This window comes from Protopterus annectens, chromosome 13.part0 (assembly GCF_019279795.1).
Source record: "Protopterus annectens isolate FY-2018-M chromosome 13.part0, PAN1.0, whole genome shotgun sequence".
In the NCBI taxonomy this organism is placed as follows: domain Eukaryota; kingdom Metazoa; phylum Chordata; order Ceratodontiformes; family Protopteridae; genus Protopterus; species Protopterus annectens.
The window spans coordinates 1,348,103,988-1,348,123,704 of record NC_056747.1 but is presented as its reverse complement, the minus strand read 5'-3'; the positions used below and the strand labels follow the sequence as shown (position 1 = coordinate 1,348,123,704).

General features: G+C 41.4%; 1 protein-coding gene across 7 annotated transcripts in view; it reads left to right on the top strand.

Moving 5' to 3' along the window:
* The window catches only part of CACNB1 (calcium voltage-gated channel auxiliary subunit beta 1), a 2,104,836-nt gene that overhangs the window by 2,019,234 nt on the left and 65,885 nt on the right, over nt 1-19,717 (top strand). For all 7 annotated transcript variants that reach the window (XM_044055375.1, XM_044055374.1, XM_044055371.1 and 4 more), the window contains one exon: nt 13,338-13,433. In XM_044055375.1, coding sequence (XP_043911310.1) covers nt 13,338-13,433 — 96 coding nt within the window. The remainder of the gene's footprint in view (nt 1-13,337; nt 13,434-19,717) is intronic.

The window sequence follows — 19,717 nt, the reverse complement described above, 5'->3', positions numbered from 1 at the left end:
ATAGAATGCTTTGTAGTTGTCCTTAGAATCAGTGGTGATTTTGTTTTTGTAGCTAGCTTTGGAGAATCTTATAAGGGCTCTCAGCTTCTTCTGAGGCTGACCAGGGAGCTCTTCCACTCATGGGATTTTACTCTCTTTTGCAACAGTTTCTTCCTTCTGTTGTAGAGTTTGTTTATGGCAGAGGACTACCAGATTGGCGTCCTTTTTTTGGAGGATAATGTCTTGGTTCTGCTTGGGATAGCACGAGCCATGCACTCGTGTAAGTGCTTATAGAGTGCATTTGTGTAGAATTCAGCAGTCATAAGTGTATCGTCCATCTGTATGGGTGTCATGAAGTTTGCCACTTCTGTCTTAAGAAGCATGAAGTTGGCTTTGGAGAAATTTTTTACCGTGGCTTCCTTAATAGGGGATGGGTGCGGGATTTGGATATCTAGGGTGATTAGCTTATGGTCAGATCTTACCAATGAGGAGTTAACTTCAGGTGTTGAAAACCGGTCACTCATGTTGGTAATGACTAAGTCTAGGATATTGTTGCCCCTGGTGTGGGTGTGGATAAGTTGATCCAGAGCATTGGAATTTATGAATTCCAGAAAGTGTTGAGTGAAAGAGTTAGTACATGAGTAGTTTTCCCAGTTAATGGTGGGGTAGTTGAAATCGCCCATTCTTAGGGTGTTTGTTTGAACCATAATATTTTCCAGTATATCAAGAAAAGAGGAGTGGGAATCCTGGGGCATGATGGGGGATCTGTAGCAAGCCACAGTTTGGATTGCAGTTTTGCCCAGAGTTAGCTGCACTTGGATAACCTTGGATCCGTTGTGCTTAGCAACTAGCCTGGATGTGTGAATATCCTTAATGAATATGAACACACCTCCGCCTTTGGTGTTCCTGTCCAGGTTAGATGGCGGAAAAATGTGGTATGAGTTATAGCCTGGTAATGCAGGGGTGCTCTCTGGAGCCTTGAACCAAGTGTCAGTCACTGCACAGATATCAATGTTCTCCATTTTAAGGAGTACCTTGAGTGAGTGCATTTTGAGGATTAGACTTCTAGCATTGAGTAGCATTCCCCTCAGTTTTTGCTTGCTTGTTCCTGTTACGGTGGTGAGTTTGTCATTTGAACCTTGCCTAAAAAGGCACTATAGGGGTGACAAGAGCCTTAGCCAGTATCCGGAATCCCAGAGGTGACAGGTGCAGGCCATCTCTGCCAAAGCATTGTGGTCTGTCGACCATGCCATCCCAGGCAGACAGATACTGGACTCCCTTAGAATGACACAAGAAGCTTAGCCAATTGTTGAAGTCAAATCCTTTACATTGTTGACATTTTGCCACATAAATCACTCCCTTGCTGTCACAATAATATTTCCTTTTCAATTTTATGGTTCCAAATCCATCAAGATAAACCTCAGAACCTTCTAAAATAGTCCTGCACTGGGAACAGTGGCCATGTTTCACCATTTTCCCCTCTCTTCTGTCATTTAGTGTTCTTTCCATCATAGATTCAAAACACACATCTTTCTGATAGACTATAGTTGGTTTTTCACCCACTTTTTCAATGTAGTCATGTTCCACATCAAATATGGCCCAGTTTTTGAATATCTTGTATACCTTCAAAATGAATGCTATATGGAAGTATAAGGGCTTTACTGTAATTTGTTTCCTTCTGGTACCTAACTATCCCTCCTGCAGCCTGATTGTTGTGTCCCCCAAGTAGGGGTAAGTAACCCCCCCCCCAATCTCTTTCTCTGAACTTCCAAAAAAATCTCAGGGGTTTACTTGCCCCTACTTGGGGGACACAATAATCAGGCTGGAGGAGGGATTAAATGCAAGTTAAGATGCAATGCAGGGAATACACCTGCCCTAATAGCAAGTTATTGGAAATTGAAACATTCTCCATTTTATTCTTAATATTAATACTACTGAGCTCAGCCACATCACTTACAAATAAAGCAACCATACCCATCTACACCCCTGCAACAACCTCCACCAACATATCCATACCCATCTACACCACTGCAACAACCTCCACCAACATATCCATACCCATCTACACCACTGCAACAACCTCCACCATCATATCCCAACAACTAATGCATTGCTCAAATATCTGCCCGCAACTATTTTACTATCACTTCCCCTACAACCTCAACAGCAAAATAAGAGCCCACAATACTAACAAACCACTTCTTCCTACCACTAAATCTATACCATAAAACTAAATGCAACCCACTGCAAACGTGTCTAGTACTGAAATTAAAACAAAGTGGTGATATACACCCAAACCCTGGACCAAGTGTACAACCTAACTCCAAGTCCCTGAACCTGTTTACTCTAAACCAAGAAGCTTATACAATAAAACAACTTCCCTGCATGCTTGTATAGAACAATACAACACAGAGATCATAGCCCTAACAGAAACCTGGCTATACTCTGGAATAAAAGATACTGAAATTATGCCTCCTAACTGCACAACTTTAGACTAGACAGACTAAAAATGAAAGGTGGAGGGATAGCACTCCTGTTTCTATCCAGACTCAATATAACTCCTTACCCACACAAGACACCCAAATTCCTTAATGCTGAAGTACTAATAAATACCTTAAATCTTAACAACTCTAAAAAAATCTGTCTCATAACAGTCTATATTCCTCCAGGAAGTTTAAATAACTAATCACTGAATCTACAAGGTACAACAAAGACTTCACAAACCACTCTACCCTTGATTGGATCCTTGTATCCCACCCGACCAATTTCTCCTCCTCAGGTACACTACCAAATTCACTAAGCGACCATCTTCAAGCCTTTGCCATCAAGCAACCACACACCTCCCAAAAGAACATAGCATAAAAGCAGTTAGAAATCCCACTAGACTCAATCAAGAAACACTCAACAACCTTCTAAGTGGAATAAAATGGTCACCCCTAAAATTACTACCGATAAATGATGGTAGTTCTATACTTCAATACTACTTAGTAGTATTTTTTACTCTGTAACAGATCTCCTTCCCTCTACAAACTCCGGTAACTCACAACTAAACCTACACACCAACAACAATTCCTTAACACCTGCCACAAAAGATCAATCTCATGACCATACCACTAACTACAATACAGCTCTAACAATACTTTCACTTTCTATCCCATACCCACTTCTCAAATAAAAAACTAGTACTCGAGCCCAAACCCTGCTCCACGTCAGCAGACAATGTCCCATCCCAGTACTTAAAACTTGACAGCAACTCAATTGCATATCCAGTCAGCATCTTAATAAACAGGTCACTCTCCGAAGCCACAGTCCTTGCAATATGGAAACTATCTCACATAACACCTATTCTTCAAGGAGGACATCCCACAGAAATCTCTAATTTCTGCCCAATATCAATGCTATCCCCCCTATCCAAAATAATGGAAAGGTGTATTCACCAACAAATCATGAAATATCTACTTCAAACAACCTGCTATGTCAAACTCAGCATGGTGTCAGGCCAAATCACAGCATACCCACAGCACTACAGTCCTTTACAAACTCCATTAACAAAGCCAGAGACAAAGGTCACCTAGTAGCAGCAATATTCCTAGACCTCTCAAAAGCATTTGATACTGTTTCACACACTTTACTACTCAACAGACTATCCAACCTAGACTGTTCCTCCTCTACACTCCAGTGGTTCCAAAGTTACCTCCATGAAAGGAAAGCATTTAAATGCTCAAACCAACTCTCCCCCTCCTACCAAATCCCACAGGAGTACCCCAAAGGTTGTATCTTAGGACCCTTACTATAACCTGTGCACCTCCTCTTCCCCAGGAACATTAATACAGTACGCAGACAACTCAGCCCCAGGAACATTAATACAGTACGCAGACAACTCAGCCCCAGGAACATTAATACAGTACGCAGACAACTCAGCCCCAGGAACATTAATTAATACATGTAACTAGATAACTCCAGCCCATAACATTAATACAGTGCTCAGAGCTCAACAGCCCCAGGAACATTAATACAGTACGCAGACAACTCAGCCCCAGGAACATTAATACAGTACGCAGACAACTCAGCCTTAATCTGTACCTCCCATACTCTCTCTGAACTGCTAATCAAAACCCAACAATCTTTCTCAGCAATTGAATCATGGCTTAGAGTCCCAACTCTTTCTAAATCCCCCAAAAAACAAACTTATGATATTCAACCCCAAAAATACCACCCTCAACCCAGGCCAACTATATATTTATGCAGCCAACAATACCACATCATCATAGACATCATTCAAGAAACGAAACTATTTGGTGTTATAATTGATGATAAACTCAACTTTGACCCTCATATTCAACAAAATGTAAAAAAAAAAACATTAAAAACTAGGAGTTCTCTACAGAAACAGACAACTCCTTACCACTACAACCAAAACTATCTTGGCTAAAACCTTCCTGTTCTCTTCACATCTCTAAGGTTCCTGTATACTAACCAATCTGCAGAACTCCACCAAAACTAAATTAGGGCAATGCGACATCAAAGTTGCAAAGTTCGCGACCAACACCAACTACCATACACATCACTGTACATCACTCAAAGAATTAAACTGGTTAGAATTAACACAACATCTTTCATATACACACCAAAATTACAACACACAACCTATTTTATAGGCCCACTATGTGTCCTACTCTACAAACCTTCTAGAAACTCATGAAAATCTCTATACTTATGTTCTATTGCTAAATCTTGGAACACACTCCCAACATTAAGCTAACTCCTTGGCTACCTCCCCTTAAAGTCTTCCTAAAATAACACCTAAATAAATCATGGCTATGCACATGCATAACCCCAGGCTAATACACAATCTTCCCTCCTATACCTCCTTCAATTATGTTAATATGCCCACTACCATTAAGCACTGTCAAGACTGGAAAAAAAGGGTTCCTATCATGAAACTGAATGTTGAGAATGCTGACTACTGGAAGGCCGAACTTGGTTGTTTGAAATTTGAGAATGTGGAATCTGCAGAAACCCGAATTATTTCCCAGGGAAAGAATTCGGTTGGCGTTTCTGTGGCTTCAGCCTTTTTGGACCGGGTCAAGGTAAGTGAACGAATAGGTAGTGATGGACTTTAGGGTTAGGGTGCGGGTCAGGTAAGTGTGCGATAGTGATGGACTTTAGGGTTAGGGCGCGTGTCAGGTAAGTTTGCGATAGTGATGGACTTTAGGGTTAGGGCACGGGTCAGGTAACTGTGTGGTACTGACGGACTTTAGGGTTAGGGCTGGGTTAAGGATAGTGCATAGATAGTGGTGTATGTTAGGTTTAGTTTAGGTTTTGAAAGTGTTTGGTGTGATTGTGTTATGTGTGTATTTTTCGGAACAGTGAATTTTTTTCCCTGGGAAAAACTTTGCTGTTTTGAAGTGTCGATGTTATCCAAATTCGATCTTTCAAGTTCAAACTTATGGTGTTCGACATTTTGGAAGTTCGATTTTGTGATATAGACCCGGAAAAAAATGTATCCTACTACCCCTGTATTTGTACCTCCTTATGAGCTAATCTAAACATCACAAGCATTTTTCCAATTCAAACATGAAAAACAAGAAAATTCTGGAGCTTTTCTCTCCATGCCTCCACTGAAAACGGGTCTTGTGACCCAGTCGGACTATCCTAATTAACAAATGTCAATTAAATAAAAATAAATAAGTAACACTCATAGGTTCATGGGATCACAGGAAGTTTATAGGCTAATGGCCATAGGGCCCTTACAAGCCTAGAGAAGTTCTTACTCTTATTTCCACAATCAGCATCTATTGCCCCTGTCCAAGAGGGATACAGGTGGAACCACCAGGGTGAATTTATGGTCACCCATGCAATCGTCCAAATTGCATTTGAAGAGGGCCAATGAGGTGCTATATTTGACATGAAGTGGCAATCTGTTCCAAAGGTGTGGTAACCTCTGGGAGTCAAATCTGTCACTCCAGCAGGTTCTGTTAATGTCACATACCAGGATAAGGTCATTAGAGCGAGTAAACTATGTACCATTTAAGTTGTGGATGTGCAGCATTTCCAATAAAGCATAAGTTCATAGATTCATAGGTAGGTACTAGGCTATCGGCCCTGGGGCCTGTATAAGCCTAGCCAAAAAGGTTCCCTGGCTTTCGCCACCCAAGAAATTGTTTTTCCTGTGCCCCTGTCAAACAGTGCCACAGAAGTGATCCCTGGGGTGAATTTTCTATTTCCCATCCAGTCATCAAGATTTTTCTTAAAGAGGGCCAATGAGGAGCTTTGCTTGACATGAATGGGTAGTTTGTTCCAGAGTATGGGAAGTCTCTGGGACAGGAATTTATCCCTCCAGCATGTTCTGTTTATTGTGGTGACAAAGTTTAGGTCCCTGGAGCGTGTGGTTCAGAGAGATTGGGATTTCTTTGTGTAACATGTCCAACAGCTCTGGGTTTGACATAGCTTAGTAGAGCTGGAGTTTTTTGAGATGGTCTGTGTATGGCATCTATTTTAGGCCAGTAATCCTCTTAGTGAGGTATTTCTGTGGCCTTTCCAATTGTTGTAGGTGTCTTGTGAGATACATGCCAAACAGGGCATTGTACTCTATAATGGGTCTGATGAGGGATGAGTAAAGAGGAACAATGACCTCCTTTTTTCTAGAGGAGAACCCTTTTGTGATGAGGTGTGCCACATAGAAGGGTTTTCTGACTACTGCGGCGATGTGGTTATCAAAGGAGAGACTACTGTCCACCTGTGCCCTGAGGTCTCTTATCACACTTTCAGTGTTTAGTGAGCTACCACCTATATGGTAGTTCATGGATACCAAGTTTTTCCCAAAGGGGATGACAATGCACTTCTTGGCATTGAGCTTGAGGCCATGACTTTGACACCAAGTATCTGTCTCTGTGAGGCCCTTTTGTAGAATTCCCACATCATTAGACAATTCTATTATAGCTCCCAATTTGCAGTCATCTGCAAACTTTGTTAGCCAAAGACCTTCTTTGTTGGCCTACACTTCAGAGAAGTAGATGCCGATCAGGAGAGGACCCAAGACCAAACCCTGTGGTACTCCACTCGTCACTGGTCTGAAGTCAGACTTGGAGTCAGCTACTTTTACTGTGTGGGTTCTGTCAGTGAGACAGTTGGCCACCCATCTTGTGACATAGGGATTTATGCCCAGTTTAGTGAGTTTATCTATAATTCCAGAGTGGGGGATGGTATCGAAAGCCTTGGCGAGGTCAAGATAGGCTGTGTGCACTACCTTGCCCTTGTCTACGGCTCTAGTGACTGTTTCAAAGAAGTCAGTCAGATTTAGTAGACATGATCTACCTTTTACAAACCCAAACTGAGTGGGGTCCAGGGTTTGGAGGTTACCTATGTCTTTTTTTATAAGCTCCAAGATGATACATTCCATGACCTTTCAGACCAGGCTTATCAGGCTAATGGGACAGTATTTCTGGGTTCCATGGTGGCACCCCCTTTGTGCGTGGGATAACCACTGACCATTGAGTTTGTCAATGATGCCTGACTGAGGGATAGTGTCAAATGCCTTGGCTAATTCTAGGTAGGCTGTATGTACAGATTTCCCCTCGTCCAGGGCCTTGCTGACTGTCTTGAAAAAGTCCACCAAGTTTAAAAGGCATGGTCTCCCTTTGACAAATCCAAAGTGAGTAGGGTCAGGTATTTGGAGATTACCTATATCTTTGTTGATAAGGTTCATGATGATTTACTCCATGGCCTTGCAGATAAGGCTAGTCAGACTAATAGGTCTATAGTTCCCAGGGTCAGTGGAAGCACCACCTTTGTGCAAGGGAGTAACAATGGCTGTTTTCCATTCAGCTGGTATGAAGCCAGGGCTTAAACTGTGATTGAAAAGTGTACTGAGTAGTGTTGCTAATTCATGTTGGAGCTCATGTAGGATAAAGCGCGGGATGTTATCAGGTCCCATAGATGCTGTGTTTTTGGCCTTAGAGAGGGCATTTATGACCTGCTTTTTAGAGATACAAGGTAGGAGACAGGTTGAAGGATGTCATGGGGTATGTGTGGTGGGGACGGGGGAGTGAAGTTTTCACAGAACCTGTCAGTCAACACATTAGCTATGTCCACAGGATCAGTATGTGTGGTATCATTAACTACCAGAACAGCAGAAATCTGGGCCTTTTCTTTTTAGGTTACAGATGTAGGTATAGAATGCCTTGTGGTTGTTCTTTGTTTTGAAAGCTAATTTGGACTTGTAGTTTGCTTTGGAGGACTTCACAAGAAGTCTTATTTGCTTGTTTAAACTGAGGAGGGAGTGTTTCCAGTTTAGGAATGCTCGCTCCCTCTTACTCTTAGACAGCAATTTCTTCCTCTTATTGTAAAGCCTGCTAATGGCAGTTTTCCACCAGGCTGGTTTGCTCTTCCTTATGGAACTTGTTTTGGTCCTATCAGGTACAGCTGAGTCAATGCAGTTATTCAGGTGTTTGTAGAAAGCATTGGTGTAGTGCTTGGCATAGTTGCTAGTTCCGTCTGAGGTCTCTTACCATCCCGTAAGAGGTTATAATCTGCTTTGGAGAAGTTTTTTTAGTTTAGTTGCTGAGGTTATAATCTGCTTTGGAGAAGTTTTTTTAGTTTAGTTGCTGATGGGGGGAGGGACATCAGGTCTGATGGTTATTTCAAAGGAGATCAATTTGCGGTCAGAGCTCATCAAGGAGGACCTAACAGTGGGGTTGCTACAGTGGTTCCTTCATATTGGTCAGCACCCGATCCAGGATGTTGGCACCTCTTGTGGGGGTGTCAACCAGCCAATCCTGGGCATTGGAGTTAATGAAGTCAGGGAACCCTTGGGGCAAATGAGATTGAGCACAGGTAATTTACCCAGTCATTGGATGAGTAGTTAAAGTCACCCAAAACCATGGTGTTTGGATGTATCTTGATAGACTTAAGTAGATGCAAATAGTCAGAGTGGATGTCCTGATTCATGGAGGGGGTCCTGTAGCTGTCAATGACTTGAATAGGTGTCCTACCAACAGTTAATTGCAATTGAATTGTCTCCAGGGAATCATACTGTTTAACCAGTCTGGAGGTGTATTTATCTTTAATGAATGTTGATATACTGCCTCCTTTAGTTTTTATGCCTTCAGATTGAGGTCTGAACATGTGGAAGGAGGTGTAACCTGATATGGCTGGGGTGCTCTCCACAGCCTTGAACTAGGTCTTCATGACTGCACAAATGCCTGCATCTTCCAAGGTGAAGACAGCTTCCGGTGAGTGCAGTTTCATGTTGAGACTCTTACCATCTTGTAGCATAACCTTAAGGCTGTTTTTAGTTTGGAGTTTTTACATTGGGAATTTTGTCCTTGAGACACTGCCTAAAAATGGCATTATGGTGGTGGCAAGAGCCTTAGCCAGTAGCTGAAATGCCAGGGTTGACAGATGAAGACCATCTTTGGCCAAGGATTGAGGTCCATCGATCATGTCATCCGAGGCTGACAGATAGTGGATCCCCATAGAATGGCACCAGAAGCTAAGCCAATTATTGAAGTCAGTCATTTTCTGTTTGTATTGATGCATCATCCTAGGTGAAGGTAAAATGCTGCTTAAGCAAGGGACATACTTGCTTGGGACATATAGTCTGAAAGCTCAGTCATGTCTCTCTTCATATAGTCCAGAGAGGTGTATCTCAAGTCATTCACACCAACATGGACTATGACAGAGTCATAACAGTGCCTGTTGTTTGAGAGACCTGAGTGTGTGTGTGTGTGTGTTTGCGTGTGTGTGCGTGTGTGTGCGTGTGTGCATGTGTGTATGTGTGTGTGTGTGTGTGTGTGTGTGTGTGTGTGTGTGTGTGTGTGTGTGTGTGTGTGTGTGTGTGTGTGTGTGTGTGTGTGTGTGATGTGGTGAATCCTGGCACCTGACAGGCAGATGACCATGGCCTTTTCCTTATCCAGCCTGGTGAGAGGAACATCAGTCTGTCTCATGATGGAATCACCTATGAACTTTTGTGCTAGTGAGTTAGGACTCGAGTAGGTTTCCCAGTTTATGGTAGGATAATTGAAATCCCCCATGACCAGACTGTTTGGCAATATTTGGATTGACTCCAGTTTGGTCAAGTAGGCCTTTTATGCATCATGATCCATGGAGTGGGATCTATAACTAGCTATGAATTGAATGGGGGTCTCACTCACAGTAATATAAACATGGAGTAACTCCATGAAATTGTCCAGTTTATTTAGTTGGGAGGTGAATTTATCTCTACTATAAATAGAAATACCACCTCCTTTGGTTCTCACATGTTTGTTTTGCAGTCTGAAGGTGTGGAAGGCATTGTAGTCTTGTAAGGCTGGAATACTCTCTGAGACATTGAACCAGGTTTCTCTGACTGCACAGACATCTACATCCTGCAGGTGAGACATTGGTGCATGAGCTATTATTTGTATTGTGCTCTGCAGGGGACATATTATATGTAGCATGCTTGTGTTTGTGTGTGGCAGGTCTCTGGTTTGTAAGTGTGTTTCTGGTGAGGGCCCCTGCATATATAGGTTTGTGTGATGTGGGTTTGGGTAGAGTAGGAGGTGACATGTGCATGCTGACAACCCGCTCATTGTCATATGTCCTGACTGGTGTGTGAGAGAGCATGGATTTAAGGTTGTTAATAGAGTTGCATCTCTCACATGTTGTGTTTGTGTGGATGAGGATTAGAGGGTTGTCATTGAACATGAGGCAGTTGTTACACTACCTCAGGATGTCCATGTGGACCAAGCTGGCTGAGAAAACTGTGGGAAATTGTCCGTCCATAATGACAGGTAAATTTATATGATCAGGAAAAGAGGTCACACTTAGGAGTGGCTAGTGGGTGAGAGTTGTGTTGGTACCTCTAAGGATAGGCCTAGTGTTCCACCTGACAGTAGAGCAGGGTACAAGAAACCTCTAGAGGGTCACAAGAAAAATGCTAAGGGAAAATTTAACAAATGAAACATTTGCATCTATAACCACCAACGGTAACCACTGCCATATGGAAGTACACAATTGAACAGTACATGCAAATAAATGCAAACGTGGGGCTTAAATAAAATAAGAAAAGACCCTTTTCAACTCAAACTAGCCAATAAGGATGCTCTCTCTGAGCTCTAGTCCAGTCACCCTCGATTAGATGGGACTCAGACAGCACTGTCCTCACACAAGGGTGCAGAAGGGTCTTCACCAACAAAGGTGGCTTGAAGTTGATGCTTAGAAGTTACAAAACAGACCCAAAAATAGGAAACTTGGCACTGGACAGTGCTACAGCTGAACTAGTACATTGTACAGTAAAATGTGACCAAGAACTAGTTCAGACAATTCAAACAGATGGTGGAATGCAAATACAAGTTAAAAGTGCAATATAGAGCAAAGACAGGCATTTATAGTTAGGTGGAAGCAACAGATATCTCAGATATTTCAGTAGCTCAGTGATGAGAATGCTCACTTTCATTGTGATCCTCAGCATAGAGCAGTGTTGTTAAATGTGATGTGGGGAGAACCTAGCACAGTTCTGTGCAGTTTTGATGCATTACTAGGGTGTAGCAATGTTAGCAGCCACTCTGCGTCAGTGATATTAGGGAACATGATTGTCAGCTGCCAATGGAGCTTTCTGAATGCCTATACTAGAATTTATGTCAGAGCTGAAGCACTGAAGGGATTATTTAATAATATGGTAACCACTGTAGCAAACTGCTTGTGACAGTGTACATTTGCATGTGTAATGTAACAAGTTATTTGCAATAGTTTAAAACAGAAAACCACTTTTTTGACATGAGGTGATAAATGAGCAAGCTACAGCTTTGATGCAGTCCCTTGTAATGTGTTATGGGCAGAAGTTTTACAGTGAGACAGATAGTTACGTGCTTATAATGTGCCAAAAGCAGTATTATACAGTGAGATTTACAGCATAATGTAGTGCTATGTAATGCGTTATTAAATGTTACTGAGTGTGAAAGTGTACTGCTGTTTAGTGTGGTATAGCAGGTGTTACAAACACATTGTGGTGCTGTTTTATGTAAGATGGAAAACATGACTGAGATTCACAGTACAGTGTGCAGCTTTTGAATGTGCTGTAGAAATTTTATATGGTGTGATTCCCATGTATTGCCCAGTGCTACATACTGTGGTGTGGGAAGAGATTACACAGTGTAGCTCACAGTGCAATGTGTTATAGAATGCATCGTGAAGATGTAATGCAGTGTGGCATATGGCACGATATGGTCCTATGAGGAAATACAGAGATTCATTCACAATGCAGTGCTGTCTAATGGTCTGTGGGAGACGTTACTATGGTTCACAATGCACTGTTGTGTAATGTGCTATAGGGGGATGTTACACAGTTTAATTAATTCACAGTGCAGTGCTGTGTAATGTTCAGTGGGGATATGTCATACAGTGTAATTCATTCACAATGCAGTGCTGTCTAATGGTCTGTGGGAGACGTTACTATGGTTCGCAATGCACTGTTGTGTAATGTGCTATAGGGGATGTTACACAGTTTAATTAATTCACAGTGCAGTGCTGTGTAATGTTCTGTGGGGAGATGTCATACAGTGTAATTTATTCACAATGCAGTGCTGTCTAATGTTCTGTGGGGAGATTTCATACAGTGTAATTCATTCACAATGCAGTTGTATCTAATGTATTGTGGGGAGATTTCATACAGTGCAATTCATTCACAATGCAGTGCTGTCTAATGTCCTGTGGGGAGATGTCATACAGTGCAATTCATTCATAATGCAGTGCTGTCTAATGGTTTGTGGGGAGATGTCATACAGTGCAATTCATTCACAATGCAGTGCTGTCTAATGTCCTGTGGGGAGATGTCATACAGTGCAATTCATTCACAATGCAGTGCTGTCTAATGTCCTGTGGGGAGATGTCATACAGTGCAATTCATTCACAATGCAGTGCTGTCTAATGTCCTGTGGGGAGATGTCATACAGTGCAATTCATTCACAATGCAGTGTTGTCTAATGGTTTGTGGGGAGATTTTATACAGTGCAATTCATTCACAATGCAGTGCTGTCTAATGTCCTGTGGGGAGATGTCATACAGTGCAATTCATTCACAATGCAGTGCTGTCTAATGTCCTGTGGGGAGATGTCATACAGTGCAATTCATTCACAATGCAGTGCTGTCTAATGTCCTGTGGGGAGATGTCATACAGTGCAATTCATTCACAATGCAGTGAAGTCTAATGGTCTGTGGGGTGAAGTTATAATGATTCACAGAGCTGAGCTGCATAATGTGATAGGTGAGAAATTACAAAGTGTGAGTTAGGGTAGTGTAATATTGTTTAACGTGCTACGTTTTTATCATTTTTACTTGAAGGAACTAATCTCAACATATGGAATGATTTTGTTTTGCAGGTGCTACAGCGGCTAATCAAATCACGAGGGAAATCTCAGGCCAAACACTTGAACGTCCAAATGGTTGCAGCAGACAAGCTGGCTCAGTGTCCTCCTGTAAGTACACGCTGCTCACTGATTGGTTGTATACCTTACATGCTCTCAGGCCAAACACTTGAATGTCCAAATGGTTGCAGCAGACAAGCTGGCTCAGTGTCCTCCTGTAAGTACACGCTGCTCACTGATTGGTTGTATACCTTACATGCTCTGCTAATGAACTGGAAGATGGTTCCGGAAACTTTAATTGCATGACAACTGTTATAGTGGTACAGAACAATAGCATGTATTTCCTGTAATGTCTGCCTAGAAGGGAAAGGGCACCTCTCTAATATCATATAACAGGTCACGGGGAATAGTCGAGAGACTTTTCAATGAAGCCAGTTAGCACACTGAGTACTAAATCTATACTGATTGGACAAGTAAACAACTCTGGCAGTAGGGATACCACCTTGTCAGATGCCCAAAAGGAGACATTTCTTATATGTGACATCTTACATGAGAGTCCACACTCCCAACTAAAGCAAATGATTTGCTTTAAAGTTATTAGCAAAATTAAGACTCACTGTTGTAGCATATTGCATTTCTCCAACTTTATAGTTTATTGAGGTGTTTTCATTGCAAAGCCATATTTTTCTGCGGTGGTTAGGGAGGAGGTAGAAGAGATTTTTTCCAATAAAGCATTGGTGCATTTTTCCAGCTTCATCTTTTTTCCTCTGAGGACCTAACTACCAAACGGAGTGTCATCCAAAAACAATGACAGATGAGCACCTTATAAAACCGGCAGCTAACTCAGGGAGTGTTCATATGGGTGCACTGCTCCCACAGTAGCACTACTTTTTGGTACATAAGGACATCATGCCCCCCATGTTGTCATTTTCTGTGTATTGTATGTACTGCATTTCCTTGTTAGCCAATACCCTGTTTTTCAGTGATTCTGTCAGGTAGCACAGAGGTTAAAGGTTCGGCATTATGGTCTGCATTTCAGTACTGTTCTCTGATCATGGTCCATGCAGAACCAGCATATTCTTCTTAAGTCTGTGTGTGTCTCCCTTGGCTATTGTTTATTTATTTTTTTGTTGAATGGCTTAATGTGCTGGTGCAGATCAAACATTTTAACTGTGACTCAGATGTACATTAAGACAGCAGTTATACAGTGCACTTTTCTGTACATTAGTTGAGCAAAAGCAGTGTGTTCATCCACTTGTTGGCACCAGTAATTTAAACCCTGGGATACCTTGCTGGGATTGTACAGAAGGCCTTATTCTGTCAGCCTGTCCTTTTATAGTCATGTTCACCTAATAAAGGTGAGAACTTGTAATCAGTTTTCTTTTGCCCAGAAAAGAGTGAAACTTTGCGCACTCAGATGTGCCACCTCCTCCATTAAAAACAATGTTAATGTTTAATCAGCACCGGAAGAAGGCATGTCATATCACTCAGTCACCCCATAGGTATCAACTCATATATAAATCTCATAATTTGGCTAAAGTTATAATTACTAGTAGTAGAAAGTTTTCTTTAAGCATATCCAGTCATGCATTACTAATTCTGGAAAGCAGTTCTTAGAAGCATCAGGCGTCTCCTTCATCCAGGGAAACCTTTACCTCCTTCTCTTCTCCTTGGTTAGACTGGCTGGGTTAGCATCAGGAAACCTTGCTCTCTTGCAGATGACTACATTCCCGTTTCTTTCCCAAGAACAGCAGCAACAGCAGGGAGTGGTTGACCTTATACTGACCATACCATGTTGGGGTAGTGACGCCGCCCTTCTTCCATTACATGAAGACCTTCAGTCTGGACATGTCCATGGACACAACCATCATCTGCCCACTTCTGCACAGAATGCAGACCTCTTGCTTCCATTTGCCCTGTCCTTGGCTTGTTTTGGTTTATTTATTTATAGTATAGTAGTTATCCATGTGAGTTAGCTCATTTACATTTTAATAGTGTTTATACATTGCAACAATTTTACGTAAAACACTGACGTTGCTGATGATAAAGAAGCTTCAGATAATTATTTTGCCTCTCAGCTCAGTCTTGCCATTGGCTCTGAGAATCACCTGTCTTACTCTACTGCCATTGGCTCTGAGAATCAGCTGTCTCACGACATGGGTGTAGCCAGGCACACTCTTTATACTCTGCTGAGTACATTGTTTTCTGAGCATCACATCAATATGGCTTTTTCAGGTCATGTTATGTCACAGCTGTCTAAGTGAATGCCTGTAACAACAGGTGCAATATCACTAATATAAAAACAGTATTTTTAATAGTTTTAGGGGGAACAGCAGAAAATGTTACTTACATTTGTTAAGTGCTTAGGGGCATCATTTTGAGAGATGTGTCCATTTTTAACAATTAGGTGTCGGGGGGGGGGGTTAACACTAAGAGCCTGTGAGTGCAAAATGGAAATGCTTGCTACACCCCTGTCTCACAGCAGCTGGCAAGAAATCATAGTACACCTCAAATACATAAATGATACAGTAAGACATTACTAAAGGGTAAATTATCAGCCGTTTGCTATCATAAAAAATGGCGTGCAAAGAAAAAAGAATTAGAGCAAATTTGCAAAATGGCAAAGTAGCACCTCCTAAGTTTATTCAAACTAGTTGCATTAACTGCTAAGTTACAAAAGACAACGACAATAAATAAAGATACCAAGTTAATTATTTGCCACTCCAACAAGAGTGCTTAATCATATGAAATCAGGTAAGCTAGAAGTAAACTTTTCCGGTTGCATAATCAATATTAATTTATATTTTATTTATTTATTTGTTTATTTATTTATTACATTAGTTTACTGGGATCATCGGCTCATAGGAAGTTACTAGGATATCCACCCAAAGGTCATTTCAGGCCTAGCCATTTCATCCCAATGTGATACCATAGATTCTCTAGTCAATATCCAGAATTGTATTTATTAATGACTGCCCATGCCCAGGAGGGTTGTGGGCACTATCCCTGGTAAGAATTTAGAGTGCCCCACCCACTCATCCAGGCTCCTTTTGCACAGTGTCATTGAGGTGCTTTGCTTCACATGAGTATGCAGCCTATTCCAAAGACACGGCAGTCGCTGGCAGACAAGTCTGTCCCTCCAGCATTTCCTATTCAAGTCACAGGCCATATTTAGGCCCCTGTGATGGGTAACTCTACTCCCACTTGATTTACAGATGTGCAGCAGTTTCATTAGGCTTGGGGCTGTGATTGCTTTGTAAGCCAGGCTTAAGTCTCCCCTAAGGCTTCTGTACAATACTGAGTATAGTAACACGGACTTTAGTCAGTCTGTGTAAGGGACATGTTGGAGGCCTTTGATCTTCCTAGTTATATCTCTGAGGTCTCTCCAAATGCTACAGGTGCTTTGTACGGTATATTGCTAAAGGGGTGTTATACTCACTTATAGGCCTGGTTAGTGATGAGCATAGAGGGGTTATAACTTCCTTTGTTCTAGAGGTGATGGCTTTGCTAATCAAGTGTGCTACATAGAAAGCCTTTCTTACTACAGTAGACACATGGTGGTCAAAGTTAAGGTCGTAGTCTACATGTGATCCCAGTTCTCTTACCAGTTCATAGGTACGTAGGGTATTGTTTTTAATTTGATAGTGTGAAGGGGCATTATTTTTACCATATGGAAAGATGATGCATTTCTTTGCATTCAGTTTGAGACCATGGCAAACACACCAGTTGCTGGTCTGCATAAGGCCCTCCTGAAGTATACTGACATAATTTGGGGATTCAGTAATTGCACCCAGTTTGCATTCATCCACAAACTTGGTCAGCCACAGCTCCTTAGTTTTGGCCTGAACTTCTGAGAAGTATATATCAAACAGTAGGGGGCCCAACACTGACCCTTGTGGCACCCTGCTGGTGACAAGTCTGCTGGTTTATGTGGAGTCACCCACTTTGATAGTGTGTGACTGGTTTGTGAGCCAGTTGGCAACACATCTTACAATAAAGGGATTTATACTCAGTTTGCTAAGTTTATTGGTACTCCCTAAGTGTGGGATTGTGTTAAAGGCCTTTGCCAAGTAAAGGTATACTGTGTGCACAGATTTGCCCTTGTCAATGGCCCTGGTCACATTTTTGAAGAAATCCACCAGGTTTAACAGGCAGGATCTGCCCGTGATCAAGCCAAATTGGGTCAGATCCAGGGTTTGGCAATCGCCTATGTCTTTATGAGGTTCATGATGATACGTTCCATGGCTTTACAGATGAGGCTGGTCAGACTTATGGGTCTGTAATTCCCTGGGTCTGTTGCTAAGCCACCTTTGTGGAGGGGAATAACTGCTGCTGTTCTCCATTCCTCAGGAACAAAACCAGTGGTTAGGCTGTGATCGAATAGGGCACTTAATGGTGATGCTAGTTCATATTTTAGTTTATTTAGAAGAGTTTGAAGGTGACTGATTTGTGGTCAGATTTAACTAATGAGGATCTGACAGTTGTGATGGTGCATCTGTTTGTCATGTTAGTGAGGACCAGATCTAGTATGTTTGGTACTCTTGTTGGAGTTTCAATATTTTGTTCCAGGGCATTTGAGTTAACAAAATCAAGAAACTTTTGCACTAGTGAGTTAGGACTAGAGTAGGTCTCCCAGTTGATGGTGGGATAATTGAAATCCCCCATGACCAGAGTGTTTGGCAATATTTGGATTGACTCCAGCTTGGTCAAGTAGGCCTTTTACGCATCATGATCCACAGAGTGGGATCTATAACTAGCTATGAATTGAATTGGGGTCTCACTCACAGTAATCTGAACATGGAGTGACTCCATGAAGTTGTCTGGTGTAATTAGTTGGGAGGTGAATTTATCTCTACTATAAATAGAAATACCACCTCTTTTGGTTCTCACATGTTCATTTTGCAGTATGAAGGTGTGGAAGGCATTGTAGCCTTGTAAGGCTGGAATACTCTCTGAGACCTTGAACCAGGTTTCTCTGACTGCAAAGACATCTACATCCTGCAGTGGTAGAAGTGCTTCCAGGGTGTGCAGTTTTTGGTTTAAGCTCCTAGCGTTTAGTAGCATGACCGTTATTTTGTTATGGTTGGCAATTTTCATGATGGCAATTTTGTTTTTGAAACCTTGCCTAAAAAAGGCACTATGGGGGATGCTGGGCAAAAAGCTACCCATTTTCAGTGGAGGCCTGTGGAGAAAAGCTGCGGAAAAATAAAACATTACATAACTAATATTGTAAATAGAAGTATGCCAGTAATCAACAAATTTATAACATTTAAATGGAGTATCATTAATTAATAGCAACATCATGTGATGAGCTATAAAACCGTTTTTCAGGGATAAAAGCTGCAGAAAATCATTACATAAAGAATATAGTAAACAGAGGTATGCAAGTAATCAGCAAGTGTAAAATTTTAACTAGAATATCGTTAATTAATAGCAGCATCATGTAATGAGCTATGAAACTTTTTCCCTGAAAAAAAACATCGAAAAAAATATTCCATATAGAACATAGTAAATTGAGGTAGACAAGTAATCGGCAAATAATACAAAATTTAAACAGAGTAACACTAATTAATAGCAGCATCATGTAATGAGGTATGAATGTTTTTCTGTGGAGAAAAGCTCGGAAAAATATATTACATTAAGAACATAGTAAACAGAGGTATACAAGGAGTCAACAGAGATGTACACGTAATTAGCAAATGTACATTTTAACAGCGCATCATTATGAAATAACTTCATAATGTAAAGATCCATGAAACATATTTGAAAATAAACTTGGTAGAAGGAGAAAAAAGGAGGAATGCAGGATTAGTAATGAGGAGATAAAGAATGTTTTAGGATAGGCAGAAGCAAGAAGAAGGAGAGGTAGAGGACAAGCAAGAGAATTTGGACAAATAACTGAAGATATTGCGCTTAGAAAGAATGTAAAACAAAAAGGCAGGACATTTATCATCCAGGAGTCGTACATGTACAGAGCCAGGTATCGTTTAGGTATTCTCATGTTTGTGCCTGAAAAAAGTTGGCGTTTGCTGTATTTCTTAGAGTGAGATGAAGGGAGTTGTAAATTTTGTCTAAGAAAGAGGGGTACAAAAAGCCCCCAGATGAATTGTCAGCTTTTCTAATAGTTAATAGCATTTTGTCAGTGGATCTCAGCTGTCTACGTGGGTTATAGAGTTGGAGAATAGTTTTCAAACTAGGGCATTTGCATTGATAATGGATGCGTTTGTGGGAAGTGAGTAGCTGGGAATATGTAATGTAAAGCCAAGAAAACTGACTCCATGGGGCCCAACAACATCCCCATTTGCCTTCTAAACAGTCTAAAACATAACCTGTAAGGACAACTTAAGGCACTCTTCAAATGCAGCCTCAAAACAGACTATGTTCCAGGTGAATGG